This window comes from Liolophura sinensis, chromosome 6 (assembly GCF_032854445.1).
Source record: "Liolophura sinensis isolate JHLJ2023 chromosome 6, CUHK_Ljap_v2, whole genome shotgun sequence".
In the NCBI taxonomy this organism is placed as follows: domain Eukaryota; kingdom Metazoa; phylum Mollusca; class Polyplacophora; order Chitonida; family Chitonidae; genus Liolophura; species Liolophura sinensis.
In genome coordinates this window covers 55563446-55579996 of record NC_088300.1, presented here as the reverse complement: position 1 = coordinate 55579996, position 16551 = coordinate 55563446, and the positions used below count along the sequence as shown (strand labels likewise).

The 16551-nt window shown below is 39.8% G+C and overlaps 2 protein-coding genes across 2 annotated transcripts; one reads left to right on the top strand and one right to left on the bottom strand.

Annotated features, from left to right (window-relative positions):
• Positions 1–772: 772 nt before the first annotated feature.
• LOC135468024 (COMM domain-containing protein 9-like) lies at positions 773–8947 on the top strand. Its single transcript, XM_064746027.1, has 6 exons — positions 773–816; positions 1376–1507; positions 2627–2711; positions 3080–3169; positions 4022–4125; positions 5220–8947. Exons 1-6 carry the CDS (start codon positions 775–777, stop codon positions 5358–5360), a joined length of 594 nt encoding a protein of 197 aa, XP_064602097.1. The 5' UTR covers positions 773–774; the 3' UTR covers positions 5361–8947.
• Positions 8948–8991: 44 nt separating this feature from the next.
• LOC135468023 (uncharacterized) lies at positions 8992–16277 on the bottom strand. Its single transcript, XM_064746026.1, has 6 exons — positions 16118–16277; positions 14924–15146; positions 12834–12990; positions 10888–12075; positions 9773–9951; positions 8992–9326 (listed from the first exon to the last, which is right to left on the bottom strand). The coding sequence occupies exons 2-6, from the start codon at positions 15059–15061 to the stop codon at positions 8997–8999; spliced, it is 1992 nt and encodes a 663-aa protein (XP_064602096.1). The 5' UTR covers positions 15062–15146; positions 16118–16277; the 3' UTR covers positions 8992–8996.
• Between the last annotated feature and the right edge of the window lie 274 nt (positions 16278–16551).

Here is a 16551-nt window from a genome sequence, read left to right as displayed (position 1 = left end):
GTCTGCCATGTTTGGACTTTTTTTTTTTCAACCTCGGGCATGCAATTTTATGCTACCCAGCATTCTGTTTACAGGGCATGCAATGCACTGGGATTTTTATCGCAGTAAATATTGCGACCTGAGATATTGTTAGGTCTGGGGTATGCTCTTTGAGTCATGTACGTGAAGACCACAGCTGCTCCAACCATGCTTGAAGCAAGTAGTGTTCGGTTTAACGTGCTATACCGATGTAATATATTGGCATTCCGCATGGTGCATATGTTGTTTTAGCCAGCTTATTTGTATGCGTATACATTACTGATTAACACATTAATTGTTGCATGGTTAACATGCACTGTGCTCAAGAATTTTTCACGATGATCATTTTTCTGGGTGGAGGGAACCTGGTGCATATATTGTACACGTTAAGGAGTTACCTGGTCGTAATTTTCCTTTACATGACGAAAAGGATAAATCCTGATAACATAATTTGCAGTTTTAAACTCGACCTGTCATAACAGTCCATGTATGTAATTAAGACATGTATACCCGGTACTCGTGCAGAATGATGTTTCCTCCCGAATTAGTGTGCGACGAAGCAGTTCACTTGAAGATCAGTTTCTTTTCAGAACAATTATTGAACAAATTGTTTCGCTTATCGAAATATTCAAGGTATCACAATGCGAGAGTCCATCAGCTGTGATAACTAGTGCTTCTGTCAATGCAATGTGCCCGCCCAGTTTAGAGGGCTCTCCTCCACACGGGATTTGCACATGTGGAGAGTGTACAACGAGAATGGCAACCTGTGACTTCCAAACGTTGACGGTTTTGCTGCAGGTGCTGTTACCTTGAACAGAAACTGTTGATCACTTATGTTTATTGCGTGGGTTTATGAACAGAATGAACGTAGTAATCATCAATTATACATTCAAGTCAATATGTAAAATTTGAAGAATTGCTAAATAGGTGTTGTTGTTGTTGCCGTATTTTAGGCTTGTTTGATTTCAGTAGGCTACTACTACTAGTACAGGGACTATGGAGCGAGGGGGCGTGCCTACATGACTGTCATGAGGTTGGGGATAAACCTTTTATACATAGGCATACATCACATTCACTGCACTGTTTTGAAGCTGTAATTTTTTTCTCTCTGTTGTCAAACAAGTGTACCCTTATTATAAATGGTACCAGTACACCAAGAAGAAACAGGCAAGCTTTTTGTACATTTATGTGTTAGGACGCATCATACGCTACGTATTAAGAAACAAACAAAAAAAAAACGCTGTTTTATGCATGTTTAACTCTGCAGGAGACCTGGGTTGAGTCCTGAGTCTGTCCTACCAGGGTAGTGAGAAACATTTCTGCATTCCTTGTTTTGACTATTTGTATTATTTAACAGGCAAATTCTAAAGAGGTGGTTGTGCAGGTTTGCAATGAAGCCTTTCTGTATCGGGATGCTGCGAGGCTTCCAGAGTCTGTAGTGTCAACAGTAGAGGAGAGTTTGTCTGTGTCTGCACATCAAGCCAAGGCAGTAAGATATCTACCAGATTATTAAGACTTGAACATTATAACGCAGTTTAGCTGGTTTGGTTAAGTTAATTTTATGTAGTAAAATCAACCCTGTCTTATATTTGAGATTGCGGACATCCGGGCACTTTGCTCATGCATGTTATCGGCAAGCAGATGATGCGAATTATAGTATATAAGTCAACAGAACAATGTGCACAGCATATATAAATTGTGAATATCAACAAAACCTGGTTTTGGACTTCTGAGGCAGTGAACCAGAGGTTTGTATTCACTCACATGTTATTCAGACAATGTTTTCACTGCTGTATGAGAGCGAGTATGCGTGTTGGCACGATTAAAACAGCAAATGCCCGGATGTCTGCGGTCTCAAATAGGTTAACAATTGTAGCGTAGAATGAACACAAACATCCTGGCTATGTCTCTTGTCATGCTTGCATCAAATCAAGTGTTACCTAGATAAATCATCACTTTCATTTCTTTAATACAAAGTCTAAGGTAGTGATACAAGTTGCAGTGTGTTGTAAGATGTTTCAACTGTTGATGATAACTGAGACCAGTTGCAACGTGTACTGTTCAGATGTCGGCAAAAAATTTTTATCTAATGATATGACTTACATGAATTGAAAACTGAATGGCTTCAAGGAAGATTGGCATCTGCTACTTGTAATTTAGTGCTTTTGCATTAATTGAGCTGCTTATAATAACAAGCGAAGCTGTGTGTTGTATTTTATGGTGTCTTGTTTGTTAAGTTGCCAGTTCTCTACTACATGAGGCTAATCAGTCGAAGTGTAAATACTCTAAATGATCCCAAATTTCGCCCACAAAAGTGCATTTTTACAGGCAAATACATGTCACGAAATACTATTTTGGGTGCTGAAACTTACAGTTTTCCAGTAGAATATGTTCCAAGCAAACCTAAAACATCTTTCTAAAATCAGTACTCTCAGAATCAGGAAAAATGGGCAAGTTAGTCATGATTACTTAGGGTATGTATTATATATGCACCACAAGTCTTCTTCCCATACAGGAGGCCTTGTTGTTCTTACAACTCTCTCTCTCTCTCTCTCTCTCTCTCTCTCTCTCTGCCTCATTTATGACTATAGCAGTTTGCCTATTTCAGCTGCTAGCATCTTTAAGTAGTTTGATCAAAGCTGCCCTATTCCAGTCCCTGCAGGAACCAGCAGAGGTAGCCACTCTCTTTCCAGGTCAGTGCAAACTATGTGTGTCTTTCTCCATGACATGTATGCTGTTAGCATTTCCACTCCAGTTATACTTTAAGTTCCTTCTATAATGTTTGACAGTTTGTCATTGATTATTCTGCATAAAGGCAGTACCCAAGACTTTTATGTACCAATATAGGGATATGCATCAAGCCTGGCCCCTTTGGTGATCTGCTTGTCTTGTTCTGGATAGATTCAAAAGCATACTGTCTGTCTGAGAACAATTTTTTTGACTTTGATGCTGATAATTGATTCATACAGATATCAAAACATTCACTGCCTAGCAGTACTTATAAACATGTAGACCTACCTTACCAAATCATTTTTGTTAACCAGCATCATGTATTTTGCAGATGATTTTCACAAAGATTTAAGGAAACTACTGAGTAAAATTATTGCTGAGCTTTGCCCAAACTGGAGGAATCATGCCATCAACAACCAAGGTAAGATATATGTCTGGCCTGTTAGACGTTTGACCATTGAGATCGTAGGTTCGAATCCAGATTTTGGTGATGGTTACAACAGTAAATTAGGAGGTTTGTCTTTGTCGAGGGGCTTCCCTAATCTACAAATGTGATTGATGACCCAAGAGTGAAATATTCTTCAATGTGGTGTAAAATTCTGATCAAGCAAATAAACAAAAATCTTTGAGAATTCAAACCTCTGCCATAACAAAATGTATGATTCCCCCACTTTGGATAAAACTCTGGCAAAAGTCATAAAAAATTTCACTGGTTCAGATCACCACCCATCATCAACCTGTGTAGAAAATTTCATCCAAATCCCTGCTTAACTTGTTTTTGGAAAGATGCTGACAAATGCAGACAAAACATGAAATCTTTGGCGGAGGTAATAAAGTCTAAGTTGTGCCTGCTTGTTATCCTGGTTCATTGAAAATTAATGTTTCCTGCTCTTCTATTTATTTATTTATTTATTTATTTAATAAGTGCTTTACGCTGTACTCAAGAATATTTCACTCATACCATGACAACAGCGGCTGCTGCTCTGTTGGGAACACCATATGCCTGTAGTCACATGCATTAACCAAGTTGTATGAATCTTGCTGTTTGGCACAATATGGCAAGGCAGAAAAACCTGAGGCTTGAAACATATTAAAATTCATATCATTCGTGATCAGCAGTCTTTAAGGCTGAACAGATGAGCAAACATGCAGATTATTCTTCACTATCAGGTTGTGGTATACAAGATTGATGCTAATGTTTTTACTGTGAACTGATTGAACTGATAATTCTAAAATTATTATATTCTTTTTTAATCAATATGCACTGTTTCAGTGTCCCTCCCAAGGCTGGTAGATTTTGACTGGAGGATAGATTTGAAAGCTGCATCACAAAACATTGCCCAGATGTCTGTACCCACTTGTATACTACAGCTACAGGTAAAAACAGTTTGCAAAAAGTTCAGTGCCACCCACATTGCTGCTGACATGTTTGGCATAGCTGGTGACATGTTTGAGCGGTTAATGCCGGATGAAAAAGAGAACAACCTCTATTTTATATTTATCTGATTGGTATTTTACACCGTATCTATTTTATGAGATGCTGTTCACAGTGTGATTTGTCAGATTTTACCAACAGCATGAAATAACTCTTGTCTTGTTTGCTTAACTTTTTTCTGAAAAGTTACTGACAGACAAATGTGGACAGTGGTAATGATACACAAGGTATGGGTTCAATCCTGATAGGGGATCGAGGGGATTAGCACCCTAGCACCCAGGAGTCTCCCACCATTGTGGTTGCTGTGAGTTCAAGTCAAGCTCATGCTGGCTTCCTCTCGGATTGTTCATGGGAAGGTCTACCAGCACAACCCCACGGGTTCTGCCTGGTTTCCTCCCACCATTATGCAGGCTGCCATTGTATAAGTGAAATACTCTTTAAGTCCTGAGTGAAACACCAATCAAATAAATAAAAATAAATAAATCAGTCCTGGTCTGGACAATGACCGAAGAGCCTCTCACCAATGCGGTTGCTGTGAGTTCAAGTCCAGCTCAAGCTGGCTCTCCAACCATATATGGGAAGGTCTGCTTATAACCTGCAGATGGTTGTTGGTTTCCTCCCACCATAATGCTGGCTGCTGTCAAAATAAGTGAATATTCTTAAGTAAGACGTAAGACGCCAATCAAATAAATAAATAAATACATAAGTCCTGTTCTGGATCATCGAATTTCTAGATTACCCGCTATCATTATTTTTGATCTCTTGGTGACAGCAAGCTAGTGTCACTCATGTGGCCATTTGTACAGTTTAAGGTTCAATGGAGACAAAGTCTTCCACCAATATGGCCTGAAATCTGTGCACCAAAGGAAGTGTTTGTCATTTACTTTACAAAGGTTGGTGGTTTATGCCAAACACTCCATCCATATCCTCCTGGTATCCTCTTAACCATAAATCTGACCGCCATCTTATATGCGGACTTTTCTTAAGGTTAATTGATCAGTGTACATTTTGATATTTGTCATTCAAATTTTTCCAGGTTCAGGAAAATCCAACACAGGTTGGAAGCGTTCCTCCCTTAACAAGCACTAACGTGGAACTGTCCAAGGAGACCCTAGATACAATGTTGGATGGGCTGGGTAAAATCAGGGACCAGCTGTCATCAGTAGCAAAGAGATGATGTAGATCGAGGTTGTGAAGTGACTGTGAACATAGTGTGGTGGGATGGGCTAAAGTATACAAGCAGCAGTAAATGAAAAGATGTGGATGCCATTATCAAATCTTTGATCTTAAGAAGTGATTCTGTAAAGCATTACTGGAATGTATACATACATGTATTGCCGACGGCGAAAAAATTGTGGTGTTATTTTAGACATCATTTACATAAACTTGAGATTTTCATATGTCTACTGATATGTTTCTGACTTTGAGTGAACGGTCGAACGTTCAGTTTTATCCGGGGTGTCCTTCCATCTGTAAAATCACTCAAGTTGCTGTATTTAGAAAGACAGATTCTTTTTAGTCATTTACCTCCCCTTCTTGCGTAGACGATGTGATATGTTCAGCATATCAAATTTGCGCATACATGAAATTTTGCTGCTTTGATCACTTTCCCAAACTTGTGTTGATAAACATCGCTTCGTTGGAGGGGGCCTCCGTGGCTCAGTCGGTTAGCGCGCTAGTGCAGTGTAATGACCCACGAGCATCTCCCCAATGCGGTCGCTGTGAGTTCAAGTCCAGCTCATGCTGGCTTCCTCTCCGGCCGTAAGTGGGAAAGTCTGCCAGCAACCTGCGGATGGTCGTGGGTTTCCCCCGGGCTGTGCCCGGTTTCCACCCACCATAATGCTGGCCGCCGTCGTATAAGTGAAATATTCTTGAGTACGGCGTAAAACACCAATCAAATCAAAATCAAATCGCTTCGTTGGAAAATCGCTCTTCCATAAAATGTGCCACACTTCCTGTACGAGACTGTCCTTGCTACGAAAATAGATTTATCATTACCATGTTCCCGTGGCTTTTTATTGAGCAAAGAGACGCAAGGCACATATCATGAACATATCATGAAGTTCACTGGAACAGGAGTGCGACTCTAGGAATATGGTAGTCGTTGGCAGCGAAACAAAAAATATTGATAGCTCAAAACGACCGGCCTGCTTGAATTTGGGTTTACCAAGCAGTCGACTAATGGATCAATAACTGACCCAAACAATAAAGCTGATCCAACTGACCCAAGCAATGAAGCTACGCTGCAATATTTCAAGAAAGATTGGAAGCGATGTATTGCACCATGTGTGAAAATTACAGTTACCGCAAATAAACACTGTGTCATGTAATTAAAACAGTTACATGGCAAACACAGTGCAATTAATCATATATCGGCCAACAGTTCAGTGCAGAGAAATTTTGTTGTGCGAGTTGCAAAAATGTCTGGTACTTAGGGATCAACAGGACAGTTGTCCTGCTGGCTGTACCTCTCATTTCTAGATGAGCGAATCTTGCATTAGGGGAATCGTTGCGCTGCATCGTTTGCATGTGATCTTGTCGGGCGGGCAGTTTAGTCCTGTGACGAATTTCATAGGCCTAGGAGGTTTAGTTCAGAGTCAAATGCAACTCATTTTTGTATTTAGCTAAACCAACTCAAAAATTCTGAATTTCTTTAGGCAGTGCGTCTGTTTAAAATCTTCACTGTTACATTGACTCCAGAGTAAATGGTCCAGAGATTGTGACGTTCGCAAATAATGATACATGTTGAAGTATTTCAAGGGAAAGAATGGTAAATGTCTGTGGATTGTCATGTATCTGGGCTTTTGAAGTCACAAATTAAAGATATAACAAATCATATGCAAGATAAACATACAAGGAACACAAAATTATTTATCACATGGTATACTTTTATTGGCAAGAGCACTCAGTCAAGTCTATGTTTATATAAGTACATGTACATTCATTCTTGTACAAGTCAATAAAACTTGGCAAGAATACCAAATACAGCTGTAAGTGTTTATGTTGCACGCAATCTTTGATTTAGCTTGTAGTTGTGCATCTATCTGTACAGATATATTTATGTCTAAAATTTAGCATTTATATATAAATCCATTAAGAAAACTGCTGGCCTATTATTGTGGCTTTGTCCAAGTACATATACACTGTGGGAGTACAAGTAGAGTGTATGTACAGGTATAGTAGGAAAAACAGCATGACCATACAGAAATGGAAGGTCATATGTAATATACACAATATTGGAATTTAATAAATGTGTTTGTTTCAAGACTTAAAGCTATCTAACAACTTTCAAGTTTGGGTTATCACTTCGGCAATGGGTAAGCTAAAAGCATCTATTGCATCCATAACATATGTCTCCTGTGTTTTAGAGTGTACATGGCTTTCTAGATTTGAACCTCCTGATGTGGCTAGGTAGAGGCTGTGTATAAGTGTCTTGAATGATGGCTGCAAACTATATTGTGTATTTCTTATGGATTAATTTGGAAGGCCATAGGAAATCAATACTCATCATTAAGACATCGATCACAAAGAATTTCTCAAAAATCTTTTCTGAACTATACACCTGGCAACTAATTGCCCTAATGTACTACCTGAAGCATAGATGGGTGATTGGTTCAACATCATGTGAAATGAATTGATTTACTCAAATCAAATTGCTCCAGTTAATTTTTCACCAAGTCAGTACAGCAGGGAGTTAAGTTATTGAAAACTTCCATAAAATTATGAGTGACGCTTCTATACATATATATGTGTGTGTAAATAGACTGTATATGTAGACATAAATGTATTCAACCATAACAAGGATATGTGAAATTCTTTCACATCAAAATCACTAAAATTTAACACTCTTAACAAAAAAATACACATAATTATGGCACCAAATTTGACGTATATGAACATATGGCACTTTTTGCACCCATGGTACTTGATCAAAACTGGATGTCAACAAAGTCTGCTGTTTGTGACAGTCTATATGTACGTGAACGCACACTGAAAACACGCATGAACACTACTGAAGAAGCATGATTTAAAATGCTGTCCTTAACCCTATTCCACAACCTGACCAATTGGTACATGTAGGTAAATTGTGGATTTTCTCTTCCACTGAAATATTCCTATCCCTCCTTGTTAGTTTCCCTGATAAGTTTATACACTGCAGTTTGAGGATGCATTCCTCAAAGCGATTTTTAAATCTAATTTTTCAATACACTAAAGAAAATTTTCTTCAGGACATTTTGGCTTTCTTGATGACCAGATTTGGCATACATATGCATAGACCAGGCGCCTTCAGTGAAAATTTCAGTTTTGATGGTTTCAAACATACAAAGAGAGCAGTCAGATGTACTTCATTCTCAATTGTAAATTGTGGTCACTAAAGTCAAATTTGAAATTTTTACTCATGTCTGAAAGCATTTTCACATCAATGGACCCATGCAAAGTTAGCAGTTGTGAAAAATAGCGACTGAAAAGGTTGAGGAATGAGAAGATGAATGTTCATTTCAGATGATCTTACAAATAGTATTGCTCTGAGGAATGAGCCTTGTATACTGTCCTTAGTGACTTTACGCTTACAGAGTACTGGGGTAGCATCTATGGCAAGTTCTTATACTGAGCCCAAGGAGTTGCTGACTTTGTCCTGGGGCTTGGTCAGCGTCCACAGCAAGTCCTGGAGCTAACGTAACCCATGGAATTGCTGACTTTGTCCTGGGGCTCAGTCAGCATCCACATCAAGTCCTTGAGCTAACTTAAACCATGGAGTTGCTGACTTTGTCCTGGGGCTTGGCCAGCATACACATCAAATCCTTGTGCTACCTTAAACCATGGAGTTGCTGACTTTGTCCTGGGGCTTGGTCAGCATCCACAGCAAGTCCTTGTACTGACTGGGCCACTGGTAGATCAGCGTGTTTCTCAGCCATGTTGGCACATCATCTCTGGTTGCGCCAGGGAACACAAGGGGGATGAAGCGCTTATTACGAGATCCGAGGCGGACAAACTCACTCTGCATTAGTTTGTAAATGTATGTGGTGTGGATGGAGTCCTGAAGAGGGTCTTGAAGTGGGTTGCAGTCTAGGCTAGATCCATTATTGCTGCTCTGTGTTTGCTGTTTGTACAAAGGGGAAACGCACAGCAATACAAAATCAGCCTGTAAACAAAATAGAAGTCAGATCTATGTATACACAGTTAAATAATCTGAGCAGAAATTCATAATTCATATTCAAGTACTTCAAGTTCAGAAGAAGCAACCAGTCACAACAGAAATCAACAACCAATTGTACAGACAGCTTAAGACAAAGGAACAATTTAAACCTTGAACTTGGGAGTGCTGAAGGCCACAATGGACATCAATGCAGTGTCATATTTACGGAATTCTAAGTGAATAAGTACAATATTCATGACCCAAACTTATAAAACAATTTGACTCTATTAATAACTTGAAGATCTGCTATGTGGATATGCATGCATATGAATATGGCTATATATTGACATATGTTGAGGGAGTATCAAGTGATTAACAGTGTTTCGGCAGTGTGCTGTCTAAGTCTCCTACAATACACATAAAGCAGTAAAACCGTAAAACAATGTACTCACAGCCATGAAGTGACTGTCATACCACCGTAGTCTGTCCTCCATCATCTGATCTCTCTCCTTCATGTCCAAGTGGCTGGAGAAGCCATTCTTCTCCAGGCAGTCACTGAGGTCAGCCACACGCTGTTGGTGCCGTTCACCATCAGTTGCGTATGTCACAAATACTTTCACTTTACGAGACCCTGCAAACATAATAACATGAGATGACTCTTTGTTAAAAGTTTAACATTTAGCATTCATAACAATTTTGGTTACCAGTGGATCACAACAGTGTCAGGACGATCCCGGATGCCACAAGCCAGGAGACGGATCAAGATTGCCAATCTTTGGTATGCCCCACCTCGGACTGAAGTCGGGCCCCATGAATCAGTCACTGTAATGCAACTTGGAAGGGCACGTTCGTGCTGAGGTGGTTTGCACACATAGCGAGGTGCAATTTCCCAGAATCCTTTCACCAGTGCAGTGGCTATATTTCAAGTTCAGCCATCCGTGGGAAGGTCTGCCAGCAACCTGCGGATGGTTGTGGGTTTCCCTGAGGCTATGCCACCATAATGCTGGCCGCTGTCTTATAAGTGAAATATTCTTTACAGCATAAAACACCAATCAAATAAATAAATAAAAAAACATGGAAGAGATGAATACCTGGCATTAATAACCCGATAGGCATCAAGACTAGAGCCAGGTGCTAAAGTTATCATAAAATGACTAACAGCACATGTAATTTGTCTCTAATCATGCTAATTACAATATTAATACCATCTTCCAAAATACCAAAACTTAATATTGACCAACATTTTTGCTTCAAATCAGTGCAAATTTATAATATTAATTTACGTGCAACAAACAGTTACAGAATGTAGTGCTCTGCCATAATCTAAAATTTATCCTTTACTGTTTGTTTCAAGTCAAATCAAAAAGCCAAGGAGTGCCATTTGAATTATTAATTCGATCTTCCACCTGAAATATATATTATGGTTGTCAAAAAAAAAATCCATTTGGTGAACACCTTTCAAGTTCAAACCACAATGAGAAATGTTTGTTTGGCAAAATCGTCAACACAACAATCACAACTCTTTGACACTTCTTGTCAACTTCAATCTTTGTCACAGTCTGCTTACCTTTACAGATCTCTGCAAGTTTCACTTTGGTTGAAGGGATGGGTTTTTGAGTACCTGCTACGGTAGTGTATGGGACGGGATTCGGCTCAGGGTAATGCTGACCTACTGATTGACTGACAGGAGGGATTCTCTGGATACTGTTGTTATGGGAGGAACTGTGTGATCCTGCTTGCTGTGAGTGACCATTGTGGGCTTGACAAACCTGCTGATTCCGTTCACGGCCACTCTTGTTGACACAACAGAACCTACATTTTGAATGAGTACTGGTGCATGATTTATTACGGGTTATCCGTCCAGAGTTCATCCCATGTTGATCAACACTCGTGGTTCGGACACGTTCAACACTTCCAGAAGTCTCCTGATTTGGGTGGTTATTTCTCTCCATGCCTACAACACGAGATCGCCTTCTGTTGCCGTCTCCACCACTAGAAGATGGCTGCTTTTTATGCACTTCTGTAGGATTCTGGAACACTGGGCCAAGGCTGGAGCTAGCACTTCCTGAGCTATCACTGGAGGTGAACACCTCTTCCTCAGCAGCGACCTCCATATCCACAGCCTGTTTCAGGGGAGGCACAGAGTCGCTGAATGGCATAGCACGCAGGATGCCCTGCTCCAAGGGCACGGGGTGCTCTCTAAGCACTGACACATTTATAGGAGGTGAATGAGTCTCCAGAAAGTCCTCCTGTCTGGCATGGACCAGAGAGTTAGAATGTCTCACTACCATGCTGCAGTTTGCCACGTTGTTGTCCTCCACAGACACCATGGCTTGGAACTTGGGCCTTTGCGCAGGTGGTGGCTGACAGGAAATGTTCTGGATTTTCCTGACACCATGCTCACAGCTGCCCTGGGGTACCCTGGCTGGCTGAGGGGCAGGTCTGGTATAGTGACAGTTACAGTTAGGGCCTGATGAAACAGGCGAGTAACACACCCCAGGAGAACTGTTTACCCTACTCCTGCTGTGATGGTCATTCATGGAGAGAGAAGAACTGTATTCCTGACCCATGTTGGATTGACAAGGGCCATAACAATGGTCAGACTGAGAAAAATGCTGGAAGTTGTTTGGGGTGGGAGCAGACAAATGACGCTGGTAACTGTGAACACTGCTACAAGTACAGGGCCCTGGTTTTTGTGCTTGGCCACGCTGCATCATCTCAAGGTTCATCTCATCCTCATAGGCCTTGCGAATATCTGCAATGTCACAAAAAATTATATACTGGTATGTACATGTTGTACATTAAGTGCCTTATCTCCAAATGAAAGGTAATCATCTATATATTCAAAGGCCTTTGTGAACATCAACCATGTTCTACCAACAGAAAATTACACGTATAGACATGTCATACATTAAATGTATTATCTTGGAATTATATGTATTTGGAGCACTAAAATTATAGACAAGGATACAAGTAACTTACTGAATGTAAAATCCTGATATGACAGACCTTTGCCAACAACTACCATGTAAGGGAAAATTATATACATGTCATATAATAAATGAGCCATGTTGTAATGACAGGCCTTTTGAACATCCACGATGTAACAGAAAATCATAGACAAGGATACAAGTAACACATTGAATGTAAAATCTTGAAATGACAGGCCTTGATAATAACTACAATGTAACAGAAAATCGAAAATATGTATACATGTCAGATATTAAGGGCATCATCTTGAAATGACAGGGTTTTCAAATATTTATATACATGTACATATGTAATATGTAAAATATATTATTGTGAAATGACCGGTAGGATGTACCAGTAATTAGTATTAGACTGGAACACGTACACTGTAGTACCAAGAGCAAAGAGTTGATAAGTTACTTGTCACATAACAGTGACTATGAATTTTAGATTATCAATGTCTACCACTGATGTTTAAAATCTAGTACACTAGGTTAATACCCCGAAACATTGCGAAGTTATTGCACGCTAGCTTCTCCATACCTGGCAATGCCTCTTCCACAACCTGGACAGAGTCCTGTCTGTCCATAGCCTCCAGCTGATTACACAGGTTCTGCAATGTGCTGTTTCGTCTAAGACCATAGTCCTCAAGAAGTTTCTGTGTGTTGGAGCCATGGACGGTCTGTCGGGCCTCTAGGGCCTGGTAGTAACAGGAATAATACATGAGAATGAGCCAAACCACGCTGACGATTTCACCTCACAACTTGTGTCACATATCTTTATAAGGCAAGCCAAATTTCCCAGCCCTCCAAGGATAAAAATAGAGCTTAACTGAATTGGCTCAACTGTGTGTATACGTCACCACAAGAGAACACATCCAATCAAACACCAGCAATAAAAACTGGAGTTGTGAAGAATGCTGAATATAGCCTTAAAATCCAGAGTGCTAGTCATTTCAAAGTGTGGGCAGATCTAAGCTGTTCAATCTGACAGTGATTTACATCCCACTGTTTCAAGTTTAGAACAATTCAACAAGTTATGTTAATGAGGTTGGTTGATACTGGCAATTGATCACTTGCATATATATTAGTGACATTTTTTTCTTTCACCCCAAAATCTTGTGTTTCCACAAAATCATGTTATGCTTGAATAACTCGCATGTCCATTGACTTTACCACATTAAAATTTCCCCTGAATGACACGTGTCATTATACATGTTTGCTTCAGGCTACAGCATCACAGACCCTTCATTCATCTACACAAAAATAAAACGCTTTCCAAATACCTAAACTTGACAAATATATGTCCTACACACAAAAAATATCAAGCAAAAATATTTAGTTCTATCAGGTATACAAGCATAAACCTCATATAATATAAAATAAATTTATTTGGACATGAACAGGACTAGAATGAATGATAATTTCCCAATGCAAGTTGCAGCTATATTGTGGCAAACACATCCTGATAAACAGTGGTTGGATGTGGTGAACAGACATTTGGTGGTGGTGAATTTGAGAAATATCAAATGGCAGTGGTGAGAAAAAGAGATGATTTGGAGGTAAGCAGGGGATGGTGAAGATACAAACAGAGGACATTCAGGTAAGGAGGCAAAGAGGGGCCAGTGAACATACAGAGGACACTGAGGTAAGGAGGCAAAGAGAGAATGGTGAAGATACTAACAGAAAACATTGAGGTAAGAAGGCAAACGGGGATGGTGAAGATACAAACAGAAGACATTGAGGTAAGGAGGCAACAGTGGAGAGGGGAGATACAGAGAACACTGATGTAAGGAGGCACACCGGAGACAGTGAAGATACAAACAGAAGACATTGAGGTAAGGAGGCAACAGGGGAGAGGGGAGATACAGAGAACACTGATGTAAGGAGGCACACCGGAGACGGTGAAGATACAAACAGAAGACATTGAGGTAAGGAGGCAACAGGGGAGAGGGGAGATACAGAGAACACTGATGTAAGGAGGCACACCGGAGACGGTGAAAATACAAACAGAAGACATTGAGGTAAGGAGGCAACAGGGGAGAGGGGAGATACAGAGAACACTGATGTAAGGAGGCACACCAGAGACGGTGAAGATACAAACAGAAGACATTGAGGTAAGGAGGCAACAGGGGAGATGGGAGATACAGAGAACACTGATGTAAGGAGGCACACCGGAGATGGTGAAGATACAAACAGAAGACACTGAGGTAAGGAGGCAACAGGGGAGAGGGGAGATACAGAGAACACTGATGTAAGGAGGCACACCTGAGACAGTGAAGATACAAACAGAAGACATTGAGGTAAGTAGGCAAATAGATGACAGCTAGTGAAGATACAACCACAGGACACTGAAGCAAGTGGCAAACAGGACGGTGTAAATACAAATAAAAAGGACATTGAGGTAAGGAGACAAAACAGGGGAAAGTGAAGATGAAACCAAAGGACATTGAGGTAAGATGGTAAACAGGGGATGGTGAAGATACAAGCACAGGACACTGAGGTAAGGAGGCAAACAGGGAATCGTGAAAATACAAACAGAGGACATTTGTTCTTATTGTCTCCAACTGCACAGTTAAATTCAAGGACCAACACCTTGTGACAACAAAGACAATTTTAAACCAAACAACATACCATGATTTCCTCATATGTGTAGCCCAGTTTTTCTGCCAGCATCTTCCAGTTGTGTCCAGAAACCATCTCTGGGTCCAGTCCATTGCACAGTGCCCTCCTCACCCCATAGTTGAGATGTTTTACCATAAGTCCATCCATTGCTAAGTAACCTAACTGGTTAATTATAGCTCTTGGTAGTTTCAAATCTCCCAGTCCATATCACTGCACGAAACCACTGACATGACTGTAAATATTGGCATCAAATACATATGTTCACATTGTTGTTCATAATGATACAAATGTACAGATATACAAACACATGTTCAAAGCATATGCTTGTATGATTATAAAGGTGCTATATGTATGTAAATGTGCTTTCTTACATTTAATATATCACTTTGTGTCATTGTCTCTCCATGCCAGACCATCCCAACCTACATGTACCCGCAGACTTATGGCGACGGCCCTCTGCCTAAGGAGAGTATCTGTGTCACTTAGGATACCAATGTTTTTCAAATGTGTTCTTTTTAAAAAACAAAGCGGGTGCCAAGCGAGATACACATTTTACTGGGAAAGTGTATTCTCTCCTGTAACAATGTAGGCCATATACATTAATTTTAATAGCTGCTGTAAATGTGACCCACTATAATTAAGTTCTCATATTTAAGCCATAGCTCTTTACTGTCGATTAATTCATCCTTTCATTAACATAAAGCAGAAACTGGAAAATCGCTTTGTATAATTTTTTGGTATCTAACATATATATATATATATATATATATATATATATATATATATATGTTATGGCCACTGTTGATCTGAATATCAATTGCCAAATATCAAAAAATGGACTCTACACTAAAAGGTCGGCTATGTATAATGCCTATAAGATTCATAACTATATCATATTCTGTATTCTGAGAAGATCGTCACTTCAAACTCCAAAACAAAATGAATTCTGAAATTTCTCAAATCATGTCAATCACATTCGAACTTACGACTACCTGTACATATTCATAAGTATCTCGAAATTGATACAAAAATGTAAAGGTAATGTTTAGAATGTCATTCAGTTTATGCAACATAAAATCACAAATTTTAGTTGACCCAAATTTTAAATGACTGCATTAGAGAAGAGTGTTTCATTTTTTTTCTGCAGTGAAAGCATCATTATTAATATTGTATTGAGTATTATTCGAAGACATAACTACGTACTGCGACATGTAGCGAACAATTTCGCAAATGCCAGACGCCAACAGTGCAATCCGGAGTAGAACCAGTCCGTTAGCTCTTAATGTTCTCGTCTTTCGCACCACAAATTATGTCGCGGGTAATATAATCAATGCGGAAGTACCGGTATACTATTGCCTATACGTCGCCATTTTCACAGCCTGTACTAAGGGGAGACAACTGTAAATTGGGTCAAACACCTTCTTTAAACAATTATAAATCATGTGCCTCCACAGATCCAACCTGCATTTACGATCTCCTGTCGCCACACCCTAGTATATCTCACTTCCGACAACTTGAAGGTTTAAGACGTATTAAATCGTTAACTGCTTACATTTTTGTTCCTGGCATTACACCTTCATACTGTCTGCCGTTCAATTTGATAAGGAGGAGGTCAAAACCAACTTGTGCAGGCCTAT

What these genes read in the sequence shown, in the direction of transcription:
- LOC135468024 (XM_064746027.1), top strand. Translation starts at nt 775, where the DNA reads ATGGCAACCTGTGACTTCCAAACGTTGACGGTTTTGCTGCAG. An exon ending in GGTAGCCACTCTCTTTCCAG is followed by an intron (nt 2,712 to 3,079) that starts GTCAGTGCAAAC and finishes TGTATTTTGCAG; the next exon opens with ATGATTTTCACAAAGATTTA. An exon ending in TCATGCCATCAACAACCAAG is followed by an intron (nt 3,170 to 4,021) that starts GTAAGATATATG and finishes GCACTGTTTCAG; the next exon opens with TGTCCCTCCCAAGGCTGGTA.
- LOC135468023 (XM_064746026.1), bottom strand. Translation starts at nt 15,061, where the DNA reads ATGGATGGACTTATGGTAAAACATCTCAACTATGGGGTGAGGAGGGCA. An exon ending in ACTTGCAGAGATCTGTAAAG is followed by an intron (nt 9,952 to 10,887) that starts GTAAGCAGACTG and finishes TTATGTTTGCAG; the next exon opens with GGTCTCGTAAAGTGAAAGTA. An exon ending in ATGACAGTCACTTCATGGCT is followed by an intron (nt 9,327 to 9,772) that starts GTGAGTACATTG and finishes TTTTGTTTACAG; the next exon opens with GCTGATTTTGTATTGCTGTG.